This window comes from Pan paniscus, chromosome 7, assembly GCF_029289425.2.
Source record: "Pan paniscus chromosome 7, NHGRI_mPanPan1-v2.0_pri, whole genome shotgun sequence".
Taxonomy (NCBI): domain Eukaryota; kingdom Metazoa; phylum Chordata; class Mammalia; order Primates; family Hominidae; genus Pan; species Pan paniscus.
The window spans coordinates 111,134,313-111,154,272 of record NC_073256.2 but is presented as its reverse complement, the minus strand read 5'-3'; the positions used below and the strand labels follow the sequence as shown (position 1 = coordinate 111,154,272).

General features: G+C 36.7%; 1 protein-coding gene across 6 annotated transcripts in view; it reads right to left on the bottom strand.

Annotated features, from left to right (window-relative positions):
* Positions 1–3,287: 3,287 nt before the first annotated feature.
* The window catches only part of TMEM67 (transmembrane protein 67), a 64,725-nt gene continuing 48,052 nt past the window's right edge, over positions 3,288–19,960 (bottom strand). For all 6 annotated transcript variants that reach the window (XM_008974606.4, XM_003821111.4, XM_055116734.2 and 3 more), the window contains 7 exons: positions 17,543–17,623; positions 16,347–16,463; positions 12,004–12,120; positions 11,799–11,903; positions 11,072–11,174; positions 5,518–5,660; positions 3,288–4,578 (listed from right to left, as the gene is read on the bottom strand). In XM_008974606.4, coding sequence (XP_008972854.1) covers positions 4,498–4,578; positions 5,518–5,660; positions 11,072–11,174; positions 11,799–11,903; positions 12,004–12,120; positions 16,347–16,463; positions 17,543–17,623 — 747 coding nt within the window. In that variant the 3' untranslated portion in view covers positions 3,288–4,497. The remainder of the gene's footprint in view (positions 4,579–5,517; positions 5,661–11,071; positions 11,175–11,798; positions 11,904–12,003; positions 12,121–16,346; positions 16,464–17,542; positions 17,624–19,960) is intronic.

Below are 19,960 nucleotides of genomic sequence, written 5' to 3'. Positions count from 1 at the left end.
ATAGACAACTGTGTGGCAGGCAGTTTGTCTATTGCTACTTCTAGCACACCCAGCAATCAGACAGTGTCTTAATGTAGTCTCTAGTGGGTCTAATCTGGTTCTCTCTTTCTGCACTAAATATTAATGGGAACTACTACTACTATTACTACTACTACACAGCTTATATTCACATAGCATTTACTATGTGCCAGGCACTTTTCTAAGCACTGTACACAACAACTCATTTAATCTTCCCAATAAGTCTTTGAGGTAGGTACTATTTATCTCTTTTACAGATGAGACAATTTAATCATGACTTGCCCAAATTGCACAGCCAGTAAGTGGTGCAGCCGGGACTTGAACACAGGCCAATCTGGCTCCAGGGTCTGTGCTCTCAACTACTACCCTTGGTGCCTCTCTTATGGGCAGTGGGGCAATGTATTTTCTTGCAAACCACAACATGCAGCCAAGGAACAGAGAGCAGGAACACTTATCTCCAACTTGGTTAAACACTCCATGCACGTGATGGAGATGTGGCCCAACATAAAAACCTTTAATGATGTGACTCCTGTTTTCCTTTCCAACCTCATCGCCCTCCAAAGCCCCCAAACATACTGTTCTGTGTCCTTTTATGTAGTGATGAGTGAGGAATGACAAGGGGAGACAGGAAAGTTTCTTACACTCACAGGTCCTAGAAACAGATGGCACGGCACACCATGCACAGCCATGGGGGAAAGCACCAGTCAGGAGGCAGGAGCACCAGGAGCCAGGGCAGAGCCTAGGTGCTTACTGGAGTTTCTGAGGAAATGGCAAGGCAGGGTGGGGTCAACAGTTTGGGATCGGCTCGTTGGAATAATTTCAGTGTGCTCTAAACTACAGAGACTATCCCTAGTTGCCCGTTACCTGGTCCTGGGATGATTTAAGGAAGAGGAACATTGCCTCCTAGGGTTTCAGGGCCAGACAGAGGAGGTGTGGCTCAGGTCTATAGTTTGTATATCAAAGGTATGCTCCCACCTGAGTTCTTTGCTGTGTAAAAGAACTGGGGAGCCCCAGGAGGGACAATCACTCCCCAGAAGGGAAGGTTTCTTAAAATGACAAAATATCTTATACAGACAACTTTTAAAATATAAACAGTACATGTACTCTGATTCAAACTGCCCGTAGTGCCCCAAACTGCCATGTGCTGCTTTGTCTCTGAGCACATACTGTTCCATGCTTTGGTTGCACTTGTTTTTTTTTGTTTATCTTAAAATCTTAGATCAAATCCACTTCTCTGAGGTCAAAGCCCTGATGACCCAGAAGTACAGTTAAGAGCTTTCCTTATATCACACCCCGGTACTGCAGCACGTTTCATATTGCTGTAATTACTGGTTAATTTACCTCTTTCTCTTACAAATTATAAGACCCTTCTGAGGGGCTGGGGAGTGGGAAGAGGTAGAAACATTGTTGGAATGAATGAGCAAATGAAAAAAACCCTCCCTCCCAGAGACAATACTCCACTCTTCCTGTTCTCTCCACCCTCTATCACAAACTGTGTCTCCCACAGGGGTGTTGTCTTCTTTTATGTTTTACATCTATCGGTGACCTCTATCTGGGCCTCTTCCTGGCAGAGCTGGGGGTGGCTGAGGAAGAAGGCAGGCTCAGAATTTTCATTGGTCAGTTATTGAGATCAGTAATCTGAGTTTTAATATCATATTATTAATTTATTAGCAAGAAAAAAATATATTTTGGGGCAGATATTTTAAACTAAAAATAAAAATTCCAGCATTCATAGTTTACTCAATGTTAAAAGCACATTTTAAGAAACTAATCCTGGCCAGGTGTAGTGGCTCACACCTGTAATCCCAGCACTTTTGGAGGCCGAGGTGGGTGAATCTCTCGATCAGGAGTTCAAGACTAGCCTGGGCAACATGGTGAACCCTTGTCTCTACAAAAAAAATACAAAAAATTGGCTGGGCGTGGTGGTGCACACCTGTTGTTCCAGCTACTTGGGAGGCTGAGGTGGAGGACTGCTTGAGCCTAGGAGGCAGAGGTTAGAGTGGGCCAAAATCGTGCCACTGCATTCCAACCTGGGTGATAAGAGTGAGACCCCATCTCTCTCTCTCTGTCTCACACACACACACACACACGAAACTAATCCTTACAACAAGTGGTAAGCAAAGGATATTATTTTCATTGCAGAGATGTAGAATGAAGCTCAATGATGGCAAATGACTTAGTTCAAGATACCAAAGCTTATAAGTGATGGGCAAAATTCTAATTTGAATCCAGGGCTTCTTTTGCTAAATTTGGAGCACTTTCCATTAAGCCACACTCCTCACTGCTCCTTGATTTACAGTTATTTCCCCTCAGCTTATATTTGTCAATATTTACAAAAAAAAATACATGCTTCATGCTTGCTTCTTATATTTGTCAATATTTACAAAAAAAAATACATGCTTCATGCTTGCAAGTGCTGAGTTAATGATCATTTTGAATGTTCCTCAATGTAGGTAATCAGCAAAGCCTTCTGAAAAGGCAGTTAGGACAGCAATGCCAGAGAAGGAAGCATTTACAAATCTCCCATAACAGAGGCACTGGTCTACAGAAGTATTTTAGGGGCCTGTATGTTTCTAAGGAGCATACAAAGTACACAACAGCTTATAAAGAACCTCTCTAGGTTTTGTTTCATTATGAAATGAAGAGAAATCAAATGTTTCTAGAAAATCAGTAAAATCAGGGATATAAGAGTCAAAGTATAGTGATTGGGTACTACAGAAATAGACAAAGGGTAATGAATCTAGTGAATAATTATGCACATGATCAGGAAATGTAAATTGTGACAATGTGAACAAAGGAGTCGACAGTGTATGAAAATCTGAACACATTTTTATGCACCTAGCCAAAATAAAAATATCATACAAAATTAATTTAGAATGATTTTAAATGTTTTCTCTGTTTTAATTTATCAGCAAGTAAGCCAATTGATCCCTTATTGTGAAATTTAATACTTAAAAACTTTTGCACTAAAATTAACTTCTTCTATGTTGAATGATGGTTGAATTTCTTTCATATGCTTCTGAGTGAGTGGTTTTAAATATCCATGCCATACAAGTACATGTATTTATCTCTGCAGCTTTTATAAAGGCATTCCTGTACTGTGATCCTTCAGAAACTGCAGTTTCAAAGACTTCCTTTTCAGTCATCCTCAAGATTCAGGGAAATGTAAAAGATTCAACTTTGGCAATGGCTGGGACCTCTGCCCCAATAATGTTATATTCCTAAATGCTACTCCATCAGATATACATTAATGAAACAGAAAACAGAAATACCAAATGTTTTAGTATATATTTTCATCTGAGAAAATATAAATAATATTTATACAGTATTCCATTTTAAGTATTTACACAGCATTAACATAGAAAGCAGTGAGAAACATGATACATTTACAGTGTTTTGTTTTTGTTTTTTCTGAGACAGGGTCTTGCTCTGTCATCCTGGCTGGAGTGCAGTGGTGCTATCTGGCTCACTACAGCCTCCACCTCCTGGTTTCAAGCAATTCTCGTGCCTCAGCCTCCCAAATAGCTGGGATTACAGGCCACCACATCCAACTAATTTTTGTATTTTTTGTAGAGATGGGGTTTTCCATGTTGGCCAGGCTGTTCTTGAACTCCTGACCTAAAGTGATCCACGTGCCTTGGCCTTCCAAAGTGCTGGGATTACAGGCGTAAGCCACAGCGCCCAGCCTTACTGTTTGTTATTTACAGTCTTTAAACGTAATTGAAAAGCAAAACTCTGGAAGAGAACTCTTAAAACATTAAGTAATTAAAATGTATAAAAAATGACATTGGGAAAAATGTCATACGTTATAACTTAATAAATGTAAACTATATTAGAAATGCAAATATATTTCATGGAAAGCGTATACTGACCTAATACAGGTATACAAAGGAATGAAAAGATATCATTTCATGAGATGCATATTAACCCAACAGTGAATTAATCCACTGCCAAATAGGATGAGCAATTAGAATGATGCAAATTGAATCAGCAATAATACAATTTAAAATTTCTAAGTAAACTTGAAAATATCTTTCAACATTTATTTAACCATAAGCACACAAAACATGAAAATATCAAACTGAAAACTAGTCTTAAACTTGGAATCAAATTACTTTGTCAATGTGAGAAGATTCAGGCAGCTCTCAGTTTATAAAATCATCTACAGAGACAAATGATGGGGACTGTTTTAATTATCATTAAAAAGTATTATGCTGAAAGCAACATTTAGATTTTTTTTGGCCTCACTGTCAGTATTAATTTATTATTTACTGCATTAAATACTACACACAATGGGAAAACAGTATTTTCTATTATATCAGGTTATATATTCCCAAGTTATAAAAATAAATCTTTCTGCAAATAAAAAACAAAAACAGAATAGTCTGCATTATAAGTTTTAAAAAATATGGCAAACTAACCTGATATCATGACTTTTTTTTGGCCATGATTATACTGAGTCTTTATTTATTCAGGAAGTTAAATCAAAAATCTTTGATCCACCAATGTTTTGGATGCCAAATTCTTTTGTCCTACTGTATTACGGATATATCTAAAAATCTGGAAAATTAAAACAATTCAGAATGAAAAGAAATATAAACAAAATTAAATATGCACGTCGATTAAAATATCTAGATTAAATTAGCTAATTCTCTCAACTATTTTCATATATCAGGTATCTGAATCCCATGGTGATACATAAAATTATTTCAAGATGATAATTTCTTTCATAGTTTCATAGTATGTTCCCAGTTAGAGTAAATTCTTATGAATTAATAATACAAATTCTCTCATGTTCACAGAAATACACTTTAAAATATATAGAAAGGCAACTTTCTTCTAAGTCTAAAACTACGGAAACATCAAAAGAATCTACTCACTAGAGATAGAATTTCTTCACAATTCTAGATCACTGTCAAGGACTAATAAATTGCATCTTACTTATATATACTTCTTTGACATAGTGGAGAATATTTAGTTGATAATAACACCATTTCAAGAACAGATTTGCCATTTCTTGAAATCTCTATTTCCGGGTCCACACTCATACATGAAGTTGCTTTTTATCCACACAGGTGGGGGAGGTGTCAAAGCTGCAAGCTAAAGGGGGCTTCCCTTTGGTGCTGAGCCCTGAGCTAGCTCTCCAGTGCTTGTTTTTTTGTTACTTAACATCTGGAGAGGGTGGATGGGACTCTAATTACTGTTCACTTGTAGCATCTAGGAGACTAGCAGTTAAGTGTCTTCCTATAGGATTCCTCTTCCATGTATAATCAAGCAACTTATGCCCTCCACTAGACCCCAGTATTTCATTGACCCTAAAGGACAGAGTACAGTTGGTTGAAATGTTATTCCTTCTTTTGGTGGGGTTAGTCATATTCTAAACCTTTACAAAATTGTAGTAAAAGTAGACATTGTTACTCTCTGCTATGAAAATATCTACTTCTAACATATTTCTCTCAAGAAAATGAAGGAAAATGTAGAAAAATTTTAAAAGTTTACCTCTTGTTGTAGATATGTAAGGAAGGATGCTAAAATAAAATTTTGGCAAGCCAAATCCACAACACAGAAGAACAGCAGATCAAAAATAAGAAGAGTAGCTTCATTGCCATAATACAGGACACTGCTGAAAGAATAACCTTCATCTATTAAAAAAATTTAGAAAATATAAATTAGAAATTTAAAAAAGGAACAAGTCTGTGATAAACTTCTGGTGACAAAATCTAGATGTTTAAAAACAGCATATTAGAAACATACTGTATACAATACTTCATGGCTTACACAAAAATAAACAAACATTTTAAGATTTATTCATCTAAAAGAGGTTAGTTAAAAAACTCATAAAAACTCCTAAAAAGCAATTTTAACATTAGGACCAATGGTTGGTAATTGCTAGTAGTGTAAGTTTCAAAGACCATTTAATAAATAGCCTTTCTCTATTTCTTTATACAACTAAAAGCTAAATTAGTCTTACAAACATTCCCTAAGATACAGTAAATCAGAGAAAAAACCAGCAATGCATAGAGTAAGTACATAGTGTTCAAGAGTTCAAGAATTTATCTCAAATAGTCCCGCTGAGGTTTTGCTCTAAGACCTCTTCTCACTCCACCAGCGAGTTTCATCCTTATTGGGATGTGAACACCCTTTTAAAAAGATTATGATGAGGCCGGGCACAGTGGCTCATGCCTGTAATTCCAGCACTTTGGGAGGCTGAGGCAGGAGGACTGCTTGAGGCCAGGAGTTCAAGACCAGCCTAGGCAACATAGTCAGACTCTATCTCTACAAAAAAAAAAAAAAAAGAAAGAAAGAAAAGCTAGGTCTGGTGGGTCTGCTGGTGCACACCTGTAGTCTTAGCTATTTGGGAAGCTGAGATGGGAGGACTGCATGAACCAAGGAGTTTGAGGTTATAGCAAGCTATTAATATGATTGCACCACTGCACTCTAGCCTGGGCAACAGAGCAAGAACCTGTCTCTAAAAAAAACAAAAAAACAAAAGCCCGATGAAAGCTACAGATCCTTCCATTAGGAAAAAAAAAAAAAAGTATACATAAACTTGGGAGGCCGAGGCGGGCAGATCACGATCAGGAGATCAAGACCATCCTGGCTAACACGGTGAAACCCCGTCTCCACTAAAAATACAAAAAATTAGCCGCGCATGGTGGCGGGCGCTTGTAGTCCCAGCTACTCAGGAGGCTGAGGCAGGAGAATAGCATGAACCTGGGAGGCGGAGCTTGCAGTGAGCAGAGATCGTGCCACTGCACTCCAGCCTGGGCAACAGAGCAATACTACGTCTCAAAAAAAAAAAAAAAAAAAAGTATACATATACAACTCTTGCAAACAATTAAACAATTTCAGGGAAATCCAGAGAACCACTGAAGCAGCCCATGGACACCCAGTTAGGAACATCTGCTTTATACAAGAGGGCATGTGGAGTGCTGGTAATGTTCTCTCTTGAAAGGGTACTAGTTACAGGGGTATATTCAGTTTGTGAAAATTCACTGATCTATAAGTTATATCCTTACAAAATATGCACATTACACTTGCATATATAATCTTAAAAAACCTGTTTTACATGCTCTCTCGGTGATTTTCTACTAACATTGCTCCAGCAATGACTTCGTATGATAGCAACTCCTCAATTTATTGTGTGCTTCTACTTTCTCCTACAACCTGGTCCCTTATATTTAATGCCTACTGGATACCTCTTCCTAGATGTCCTGAAGTACCTCAAGATGCAACATACTGAAAACTAAATTCATCCTCTTTCCCTCAAAACCTGATCCTCCCTCTGTATTGCCTCTGTTATTGAAAAGCACCACCACCCACTTAGTCACACAGCCAGAAGTCTGGATAATTTTTGACTACTCTTTTCTCTTAACATTTCTGGCAATCCTTTCTTCTTCTCTAGCCCCACTGCTACTGCCTTAGCTCATAGTCTCATCATCTCTTGATGAAGACGAAGGTAGTGAGATCGGGCGCAGTGGCTCACACCTGTAATCCCAGCACTTTGGGAGGCCGAGGTGGGCAGATCTCTTGAGGTCAGGAGTTCGAGGCCAGCCTGGCCAATATGGTGAAACTCCATCTCTACTAAAAATACAAAAATTAGCCAGGTGTGGTGGCAGGTGCCTGTAATCCCAGCTACTTGGGTAGCTGAGGCAGGAGAATTGCTTGAACCTGGGAGGCGGAGGTTGCAGTGAGCCGAGATTGTGCCACTGCACTCCAGCCTAGACAACAGAGCGAGACTCCATCTCCAAAAAAAAGCAGATAGAGAAATGGAAGAACATACTTAGAAAGAAGAGGAAGATAGGAGGAAGAGGAAGGAAGACTGCAGGAGAAGGAACAAAGGAGAAAGGAAGAAAAAAGCAGGAAGAAGGAAGAAAGAAGGTGATGATTGTATTATTAAAAATAATAGGGCCAGACACGGTGACTCATGCCTGTAATCCCAGCACTTTGGGAGGCTGAGGCGGGTGGATCACATGAGGTCAGGGGTTCAAGACCAGCCTGACCAACATGGTGAAACCCCGCCTCTACTAAAAATACAAAAATTAGCCAGGTGTGGTGGCACACGCCTGTAATCCCAGCTACCTGGGAGGCTGAGGCAGGAGAATCGCTTGAACCTGGGAGGCAGAGGTTGTAGTGAGCCAAGATTGCACCATTGTGCTCCAGCCTGGGCAACAAGAGTGAAACTCCATCTCAAACAAAAAAAATAATAACAATAATAACATTTCCTTTCTGAGTGCCTACCCATAACAGATACTTTACTGGGTTCTTTATATTAACACATAATAACCCCACAAAACTTTTAGAGGATTGTAACCAATTTTACAAAGAAGGCACTAAAGTTCAGAAACGCTAGGCAAGTTTCTCAAAGTTCACAAAGCCAGTAAATGGTAGAGTCAGGTTTTGAATCCAAGACCAGAAGACTTTGACAGCTACAATATTTTTGTTTGTTTGTTTTTGTTTTACAGAGACAGGGTCTTGCTCTGCCACCCAGGCTGTAGTGCTATGGCATGATCATAACTCACTGCAGCCTCGAACTGCTGGGGTCAAGTGACCGCCTGCCTTGGCCTCCCAAAGGGCTGGTATTACAGATGTGAGCCACTATGCCCTGGAGGAAAGCTATAATCCTAATGTCTAAATTATGCTGTTACAATTTTCCATCTATTCAACTCAACTTGTAACCTACTGACAGAGTAATTCTTCCAATTTACAAATCAGATCTGCTTAGCACCCTTCAATGATATCCATGTTCATTGGCAGTGGTTTCTTTTTCTTTACTTTTTTTTTTTTTTTTTTGAGACAGAGTTTTGCTCTTGTTGCCCAGGTTGGAGTGCAGTGGTGCGATCTCAGCTCACCGCAACCTCCGCTTCCTGGGTTCAAGCGATTCTCCTGCCTCAGCCTCCCAAGTAGGTGGGATTACAGGCATGCACCACCATGCCCGGCTAATTTTGTATTTTTAATAGAGACAGGGTTTCACCATATTGGCCAAGCTGGTCTCGAACTCCTGACCTCAGGTGATCCACCTGCCTCGGCCTCCCAAAGTGCTAGGATTACAGGCATGAGCCACCGCACCTGGCCCCATTCGCAGTGGTTTCTTCTTTTTTTTTGAGACGGAGTCTTGCTCTGTCCTCCAGGCTGAAGTGCAGTGGTGCGATCTCGGCGCTCACTAGCAGTGGTTTCTAAATCATTTTGATCATGCATCTCTATCAGAATAAGATGTTGAGCATGCAACCCGTAATAGATATAATAGAAATATTTTATTAATTACTACTCTATATAATATAAACTTAAAAATAGATTAAGGGTGATTAAACTGCAAATATACAAATAGACATTTTAATATTTTCTTTTCACACCTCCGTGATCAACTTATATACATCTTGTGGGGCAAAAAAATAAAAAAAATTTTTTTTGGAAACAACAGGTTTACAGGATAGAGTGAAATTCCTTAGTGTATCAGGCAAGGACTTTGGAATTTGGTCTCTGCCTTCTTTATCTTTCAAGTACTCTCTTCCACTGTGTCCCACTTCATATCAGACTTTATAAAGTTTGTAAGTGCATAATGCACTTTGCGCACTGTTTTTGAATCCCCTTTTCCCTGTCTGCATGAATGTCTTTGCCTCTTTCTCTTACCTTGATCCTCTTGATTGACAAACAGCTACTGATTTTTTAAAATCCAGTTCAAACTTCTCCAGGTTGCCTCTTCTGGCTTTACCTCATATCTGGTTAGATTTTCTATGCTCCCTTCTGTCCCTGGCATAACCTGTGCCTGCACAGACTTCTGTGCCAGTACCACCCTACTTATTCACACGTCTGTCTTCTATAGTCTGTTAAACAAGATACCCAAGGTAGGGATCATTCGTCTGTGTATCTCAGACTGACACAGTATCTGGCATGCAATAACATATGGGTAAATGATATCTAGGCCAGGGCACTGGTTATACCACTTCCATTCTTACTCATACAATAGGTTATCAGTCATACTACAAATGACATGTATACTATCTTTTTAATATGAAACCAGTTTTAATCACTACTCCTGTCACAAATAATAGTGATTTTTACAAACTTGGATAAGATAAAAAATTAAATGTTAAAGATTAATCACAAATGTTATTCTTTTAAGTGTTTCATAGTTTGGCATTAAACAAACAGTCCAATAAAATCTGAATTTTATTTGTTTTACTATCTCTTCCATGTGGACTGTTGATTCTGAAATTCACCTGAATACTTTCTTATAGAATCTTGTATGTATTTGTTTCCTGCTACACGACATAATAAAATAGAACACAGAAAAGAATTCATGAGGTTAACTGAGTTCATTACGTTTCCTTTGTTTTTATGTAAAATTATTATTATTATTTGAAACAGAGTTTCACTCTTGTCGCCCAGGCTGGAGTGCAATGGAGTGATCCCAGCTCACTGCAACCTCTGCCTCCCAGGTTCAAGCCATTCTCCTGCCTCAGCCTCCCAAGTAACTGGGACTATATGTGCCTGCCACCATGCCTGGCTAAGTTTTGTATTTTTAGTAAAGACGGGTTTCACCATGTTGGCCAGGCTGGTCTGGAACCCCTGACCTCAGGTGATCCACCTGCCTTGGCCTCCCAAAGTGCTGGGATTACAGGCATGAGCCACCGCACCTAGCCAAAAAATTATTAAACCAAAAGAAAAATATCAGCTGGGGGCGGTGGCTCATGCCTGTAATCCCAGCACTTTGGGAGGCCGAGGTGGGCGGATCACGAGGTCAAGAGATCAAGACCATCCTGGCTAACACGGCGAAACCCGTCTCTACTAAAAATACAAAAAAAATTAGCTGGGCGTGATGGCGGGCGCCTGTAGTCCCAGCTACTTGGGAAGCTGAGGCAGGAGAATGGCATGAACCCGGGAGGCGGAGCTTGCAGTAAGCTGAGATCGTGCCACTGCACTCCAGCCTGGGCAACAGAGCAAGACGCCGTCTAAAAAAAAAAAAAAAGAAAAAAAGAAAAATATCTACAAGCACTTTTTTCTCAAACTTTGAAAACAGTTATCAAGTTCTACAAAGGGATTTAGAAGATACCATTGTAAAAGATGCTTTTTTCCATTGGTTCCATGAATTCCATTCCAAGAATTCTTTCAAGAAGCAACTTATCTTTTATAAAGTAATCCATTTCCTTATGAACCTAATAAAGAAAAAGACAGCATCATTTCACAAACAGTAGTGAAATAAATGCTTTGCAATTAATGTAAAATCAGCAGGAGAGAAAATGAAAAATGAATAGTATATAAAGAAAATCTGTTCTTCAAAAAGACTGAATTTACTACATTGAAACCTATAACAAAATTCTCTACAGGAATGTTTTAAATTTTAAATGTCCTTAGTAGTATTTAGGGCTAGATATACTGAAAATCAATTTATAAAATGCTTTTTAGAAATACAATCATAGCATAACACAAGGATTTCAATAATGAATAATACAGTAATATTTTGGTAACTGGCTAACAAAATTCCAGTGCAGACATAGTTTAAGGGAATCATGATTATGTTAACAGACACATAAAATTTCATTTTACTTTTGCGTAACCTAATTCTATCCCTAAGCCATAGTTTGTTAATGGCTAGAAATGTCTTTTAAAAATATATTATTCCTAAGTATTGAATGTGACAGACAAAAAAAGGGAAGGTCTTAAGGTGGGGGTTCTAAGTCTACTGACTTGGTTGACTTGAAGAAATAATTGACATTCCCACTTAACTTTTTAAAAATTGCATTTGATCCCAGCTTAAATATAAATGTTGACATACATACATGGTCAATGAAGGAGCCAAGAAATTTATTCATCATATGATATGCTTTTATACTCTGCTCAAAAGTACTTGCTGATGAACTCAGTAGTCTAGCAGGACCATTTTTCTAATGTAAAAAAGAGAAATGAATACAAAGTGTTATGTTCTTGGTATCTAAAAAACATGAAATATTGACAGAATATATCTGAACTGTACTTTATACAAACCCTTATTAGTGTCTCATGAATTCTGTCATAATGTTGTCTCATCTGGTTAGAAATTGCAATCTCAAAAGTCTGACCATCTGTGTTGGGTACCAAACCTCTCTGGCTACACAAATTTTCCTGAAAAGTTAAAGAATTGAAGTTAAGATCAAAATTATAAAAAATTTCCTGCCTCAAAAAGAAAATACAGAACTTTTTTTTAGCTGTTATCACATATTACAAGATTCAGGTGCTAAGTGAAATTCACTGAAACTGTATTTGAGAAACAGATTCTACCATTATCCAAGGTTCCCAGATTTTGCTAATTTCTACTTTATTCTAATTCATACTCCCTTGCAGGTCTTTATATCATCTCCTTTGCTCTACTTAAATATATATATATATTTATCTATAATAGATCTATTATAGATATATATAGATTATAAATATATATATTCATCTATAATAGATCTATTATAGATAAATATCTATAATAGATCTATAATAGATCTATTATAGATAAATATCTATAATAGATCTATAATAGATCTATTATAGATAAATATCTATAATAGATCTATAATAGATCTATTATAGATAAATATCTATAATAGATCTATTATAGATTATAAATATCTATAATAAATATATATTTATATATAATATATAATAGATAAATATATATATTTATATATAATATATAATAGATAAATATATATATTTATATATAATATATAATAGATAAATATATATATTTATCTATAATATATAATAGATAAATATATATATTTATATATAATATATAATAGATAAATATATATCTATAATAGAGAAATAGATTTATATATAATATATAAATATTATATATAGTAGGTAAATATATATCTATAATAAATATATATATTTATTGTCTATATTGTCTATAATATATATAAGATAATATATATAATCCATAATAGGTATATATATATTTATATATTTATCACATATATTTATATATTTAAGTAGAGCATATATATATTTTTAGGTAGAGCATATATATATATATTTAAGTAGAACAGAGTAAAGGAGATGATATAAAGACATATATATGTTTATTGTATATTGATATTCTTAGCTTCCTTTATAATTGACCTTATTGCTCTTTTAATGTATGCTGAAAGGTCTTGCTTTGGAGTTAACTAGTCTTATAATTGCAAATGATCTTTTTTGTTTTCTAAACATTTTTAAGATGCTTCCTTAATTAATTCCAATAAAACATAGTGATACATGACCAAACAGTTAATGTTATGAACCAGATATCCATATCCATTTTGGGTTTCCCTGACACAACTTGGATACTGACAACCACAAATATGTAAAAAAAATTTTGATTTGATTGATGCTTCAAGGTTCGACTCAAGTTCTCTGGCCTTCATAAAGCCTGTCTACCTACTCCACAGGTTAATATTTTCCTTCTTTGTCTAAATCTAACCCGAAAACATAATATGGCACTTGGCTTTCTATACACTTAAAGGAAGAATACATGTAGTGAACTTCTCTATTTAAAAAATTTTTTTCTTGATTAAAAACATTCATGCCATTGCAGAAAATTTACAAAATAAAGAGAAATACAAAAAAGAAAAGAAAAATATTACCTAAAATCTCAACACCCAGAAATATAGATATCTTAAGGAATTTCATTTCCAGTCTTTTTTATAAGGCATGTACATATAAATAGCATAAAATTGGGATCACAATGACTCCTTTTTCACTTAACGTTATAGCCTGAGCAATTCTCCATGTCATCAAATATTCTACAAAATATGATTTTACCATCTACTTAAGATTTCACCGCAAAGGTAAACCAATTTATTTAATATTCTCCAATTTTTACATACTTTTCCCCTTACAAATAACCTCTGTGATAAAGATCCTGAATTTAAGTAGCTGTTCATATTGTTAATTTTTCCTTGAGTTAACATTCATAAAATCAGTGAATCAAAGATTATGAACCTTAAAAAGCTCTTGGTATATACATTGCCCACTTTCCAGAAGGTCTGCATAAATTCAACCTGCCACCAGTAGCTTTGTGGTTGCCCATTTCACTGTGTCCTTGATGCTATTAAGTATTAGCTTTTCAAAAAAAGTTTGCTAATTTGAAGAGGGGAAAATCATTATTTTTATATTCAGTTCTTTGATTTTGAGTTAAAATATTTTTAGAGCTTTATTAGTGTCTATTGGTCATTTTTCCATTGAGATTTTAATTTAGTGTTTTCTTGATTTGCATAACTTTCAATATTCTTATCAATTTCTTTGTCATATTTGTTAAAAGTATTTTACTCTAATTCACTTTTATAATTGCTTGATATGCAAATGTACTATATTAATAAAGTAACATCAATTAATATTCCCTTTTTGATGATTTCTATTCTTTATCCTTAGAATATCATCTCCCAGTCTGAAATATTCTTTTCTAGGTTCTCATGGCTTCATGTTTTACATTTAACTTTTTAATCACAAGGTAATTTCTATTGTTTAATCAAGTGATCCAGTTCAATGTATTAAATAAATTCTTCTCTGAAATGCCATTATCATGTGTCAAATTCTTACAAGTCACAGGTATGGCCCCTTAATCACTAAATCCTCTTGGTTTTTCCACTTAAGCACATCTTATTATTTTAAAAATTTTATTATGGAAGTTTTCCAAATGTACATAGTAGAGAGAATAGTAAACCACTCATTACCTAGCTTCAGCAATTACTAATATTTTATCAATTTTGTTTCATCTATCCTCCCAAATTTTCTTTTTTCTTAGAGTATTTTAAAGTAAAACCCAGACCATGTCATTTCATCTGTAAATGCTTTGTATGTATTTCTAATAAGGACTTTAAAATAAATAACTATCATGCCATTTTCATACCTAACAAAATTAGTTATTCCTTAACATTTAGTCCACTAAAAATCTCCCAGATTTTTTTAATAGTTGGTTTGTCTGAATCAGGATCCAAATAAAGTCCACACATTGTACCAGATTGGTTTGTTTTTCAAACCTTTCTTATAATGTAATAGTTCGTACACTGCCACCATCATCCTTCCTTTTCTTTTCATGTCATTGATTTGTCTGGAGACACTGAGTCATTTATCCTGTGAGGCAGCCTATACTCCAGACCTGGCTAATTACTTCCTATGGTGCTATTTAATTTGTCCCTTTATCGCTTGTATTTCCTATAAACTGGTGATTAGAGCTAGAGGGTTGATTATACTCAGATTCAGTTTTTTAGGCAAAAATACTTCATTGGTGAAATTATATACTTCCTACTGCATCACGGCAGGAAGTGTTTATGTCAGTTTTCCTTATTTTTATTTACAGTGTGTCTAAATTACGTCAACCTGATCCCTCATTATAAAGTTCCCTGTCAACAATCACTTAATCGTTTAGCATCCACTGATAATGGCAGCTTACATTCATCAATCCATTAGTCATTGCAAAATGGTAATTTTTCTAACTTAGAATTCCTTCTACTTTCTTCTATAAGGAGGAACTTTCCCTCATGAATTATTTGGTTACTGTGATACAGTTCATACAGAAACTACAAGATAAAATTAAAATTAGATTCTTTCCCTTTATGAATGTTCAGGGTGAGTTGGTCCCTAGCAACTTTCCCTTTTTTTTTTTTTTTTTGAGAAGGAGTCTCGCTCTGTCGCCCAAGCTGGAGTGCGGTGGCGCAATCTCGGCTCACTGCAAGCTCCACCTCCCAGGTTCATGCCATTCTGCCTCAGCCTCCCAAGTAGCTGGGACTACAGGTGCCCGCGACCATGCCCGGCTAATTTTTTTGTATTTTTAGTAGAGACAGGGTTTCACTGTGTTAGTCAAGATGGTCTCAATCTCCTGACCTCGTGATCTGCTCGCCTCGGCCTCCCAAAGTGCTGGGATTACAGGCGTGAGCCACCATGCCTGGCAGTCCTTAGCAACTATCAAAGTGATAAATAGGCCAGGTGCGCGGTGACTCAAGCCTGTAATCCTAGCACTTTGGGAGGCCAAGGTGGGTGGATCACCTGAGGTCAGGATTCAAGACCAGCCTGGCCAACATGGTGAAACCTCGTCTCTACTAAAAATACAAAATTAGCCGGGTGTAGTGGCAGACGCCTGCAGTCCCAGCTGCTCAGGAAGCTGAGACGGGAGGATCACTTGAACCCAGAAGGCAGAGGCTGCAGTGAGCCGAGATTGCGCCACTGCACTCCAGCCTGGGTGACAGAGGGAGACTCCATCTCAAAAAGAAAAAAAAGTTATCAATGAAGACTGTTTTTTTTTTTTAAACAAATCCAGCATTTATAAGAATCCACTTCTCAACTTAAAAACAAAAAGATGTAAAACATTTTCATACCGCTTCTCTTTTAAGGTTCATATTCATTTCTTCCATATTAGTATCTGCATGCCCATGTACTGATCTACCATGAATGTAATATCCAAAACATTTGTGGGATAACAGAAACACTGATATCTATAAAAAGAGAATAAAAAGAAGCAATTAGCAACTCATCTGCAAAACAATAAAAAATTAAGTTTTCCTTAAAATTGCTTTCTTTTTCCCAAAATAATGAAGATTGTATTCTTGGGAAATATATAAAGAGGATAATAAAGTAATGAAGGATAATAAGGTTTGCGTTTTTTTTTTTTTAAATGTTTGAAAAAGAGATTGAAGATATTTTCCAAGAAAGGGAGAAACAAGTCTGGGCAACATAGGGAAACTCTATCTCTACAAAAAAAAAAAAAAAAAAAAATTAGCTGAGTGTTGGTGGTGCACACCTGTGGTCCCAGCTACTTGGGAAGCTGAGGTGGGAGGACTGCTTGAACTCAGGAGGTCAAGGTTGCAGTAAGCTACGACTGCACGACTGTAGTCCAGCCTGGGTTACAGTGCGAGACCTTTTCTCAAAAAAAAAAAAAAAAAAAGAAAAGAAAAGAGAAAAGAAAAGAAAAGAAAAGAAGAAACAGGGTTGACATACAAACAATTTTCAGGGGTACTGGAATGAATGAACTACTTGGTAGCATAAGAAATTCATAATTAAGAAACTGCAAATAAAGATGAAAAAAACAGGCTGGGCACAGTGGCTCACACCTGTAATCCCAGCACTTGGGGAGGCTGGATCACCTGAGGTCAGGAGTTCAAGACCAGCCTGGCCAACATGGGGAAACCCCATCTATACCAAAAATACAAAAAAAAAAAAATTAGCCCAGCGTAGTGGTGCACACCTGTAATCCCAGCTACTCAGGAGGTTGAGGTATGAGAATTGCTTGAACCTGAGAGCCAGAGGTTGCAGTGAGCCAAGATGGTGCCACTGCACTCCAGCCTGGGTGACGGAGCAAGACCGTTTCAAAAAAAAAAAATGAAAAAATGAAAAAACTAAGGCAGTTTAAGTATTAACTTGTAACTCATTATAATTATCTCTGGAATTAACAACCAGTGGAAAATTGGCCCAAAAATTCAATCATACCAAATCACTTTTAAAGTCTCTCTTAACAAACTCATGACCTTTAAAAAGGGAAAGTAACAGTTGCAAGATGAAGTCAGAAAGTACTTACATTACTCATAGAGCATAAATCAACGAACTGTCGAATTTTATCTTCTATAAATCTCTCATAAAAGACAGCAAAGAACACGACCTGAAACATTAAGTCAAGTTTATGCTTATTAGCTTTTAGGATTTTAATTTTCTTTTACAGCCACAGTGTAGCATCTTAAGAAAAAAAAGTTCCAACCAAAAGCACAGTGGCCTTTAACAGTTCCTATGTGATAAAGTCCTACTTGTCATTTCTGACTCTTCTGTCAAAGGGAGGAGGATTTTAGAATTGTGTTGAGTCATTGAGGGAGCCTATTTTGAGTTCTGAAAACTGTTGTGTGTCATTAAAACAAGCTATGACAAACACGTGGGAAGAAAGAAAAAGTCTTTTAAAAATGTAGGATATATCAATGCATCGATGGTCAGATTTATGTTTGGGTTTGCAATTTTGCTCATCTAAATTTCAAGACATGAGAAAATGCTCTACTTTTCAAATTAATTTTCTCTGCCAGAACAGCACATAAAAAGCATATATCTAGTATTCTGACTACAAAGTATTAAAAATTCATATGGAATGGTTTCCTGTGTTTTCTTAGATTTAATACTAGAAACAGAAATTTTATAAATAAAAATTTTACATGGTACATCTTTTTAGACATGTTTCAGGAAAAGATAAAATTTCCTAACTCCCCTATTTAAAGCTGTCCCCACTGTCCCCCATTCCTATCTTCCACTCCCCTCCCTTCTATTTACTCTCTATCTCATGTCCCTGCTGATTCTCTTCACAGCACTTGGCACAATCTGTCATTTGTTCCTGTAACAGCAGATCCATAAGCTCAGCACAGCATCCAGTACATAAAATGCACTCAAATATGTGGATGAATAGATAAATGAATCTACACCAGCCGACTGCTGAAAATGTTTTCCTACATACTCTATATACATATTTTAAACCTCTTTAAAGGATGTGAAAAACGGCAATATTCAAGGTTTAAAAATTAAAAGACACCACTTAAAAGCTGAAGAGGCTGGGTTTAAGGAAATAAAAGGAGTGAACAATTATTAGAATCAAGGAGAGTTTAGACAAATTTATGAAACTGTAACAGGTTGTTAAAGGAACCCTTAAGGATTCTTGACAAATATATAAACACTGATCATTTTAGAATATTACCATGGAGAGAAATACTTTACTATCCAGCTGATGGCAAAGTGAGAAGCAAAGAATGAAGTTAGATGGTGGTGTCTGAGATTGCTAGGTGCTGTCCCAACAATCCTTTCTCTTTAGTAACAGATCCCTTCCTTGAGCAGGATATACTGCTGCCCAGCTGAAAGAGTCTAGTGCAGCTAGGTGTGGCCATGCAATTAAGTTCTAGCCAAGAAGATGTTGAAAGGCACCTCTGAAAAGGCTCTTAAAGAAAAGGTGAGCTTACCTACTTCAATTCCCTCCTGTAACTTCATTGGCTATTATGGACCAAGAAGGGACTGTGGAGATGGAAGTCCCTTGTGGCTGGGCAGAAGGACAGGCTTCTGGGTCCTGACAGTAGCACTAAGCCACCATTCCACTCCAGCCCTGAACTTTGGACCTCTGCTTATCTTTTTCATGGGAAAGACAAGGTTCTCTTTGATTTCAGTCACTCTTATTTTGATTTTGGTTGTGTTATATTCAACCAAATATGAAAAGCTTCAGATGATATTGCTTTAGACTCTCTACATCCAGATGAATCTGATATACTCACAAAATATATCGGTATATTGTACAAAATATTTCCTTAACATTGATGATAAACATCAAACCCTATACTCTTTTGATTCTATCTTGTTTCCAATTCTAATATGTTTGTCTTCTTTTTCTGGTTGTCAGCTGTCCTTTACTAACTCTATCCCTGTAGTTTCAAGTTTGAGTAAGTCTCATCAATTTAAAATAAGTATATATTTAAAAAGTTAATCCACAGATTACTGAATACCACCACCTGGACCTAATTCTCTAAGAATAAGCTCCCTTAAAAATATTTCAATCTGGCTCACACGTGCAACCCTGGCACTTTGGGAGGTTGAGATGGCAGGATAGCTTGAGCTCAGGAGTTTATGACCAGCCTGGCCAACATGGTAAAACCCCGTCTCTACTAAAAACACAAAAATTAGCTGGGCCTGGTGGCAGGTGCCTGTAATCCCAGCTTCTTGGGAGGCTGAGGCAGGAGAATCGCTTGAACCTGGGAAGCGAAGGTTACAGTGAGCTGAGATCACGCCACTGCACTACAGCCTGGGCAACAAGAGTGAAACTCTGTCTCAAAAAAAACAAACAAAAAAAATTGCTGGGTGTGGTGGCATGTGCCTATAGTCCCAGCTATCAGGAAACTGAGGCAGGAGGATTGCTTGAGCCTGGGAGGTTGAGGCTGCAGTGAACTATGATTCCATCACTGTACTCCAGACTGGGAGACAG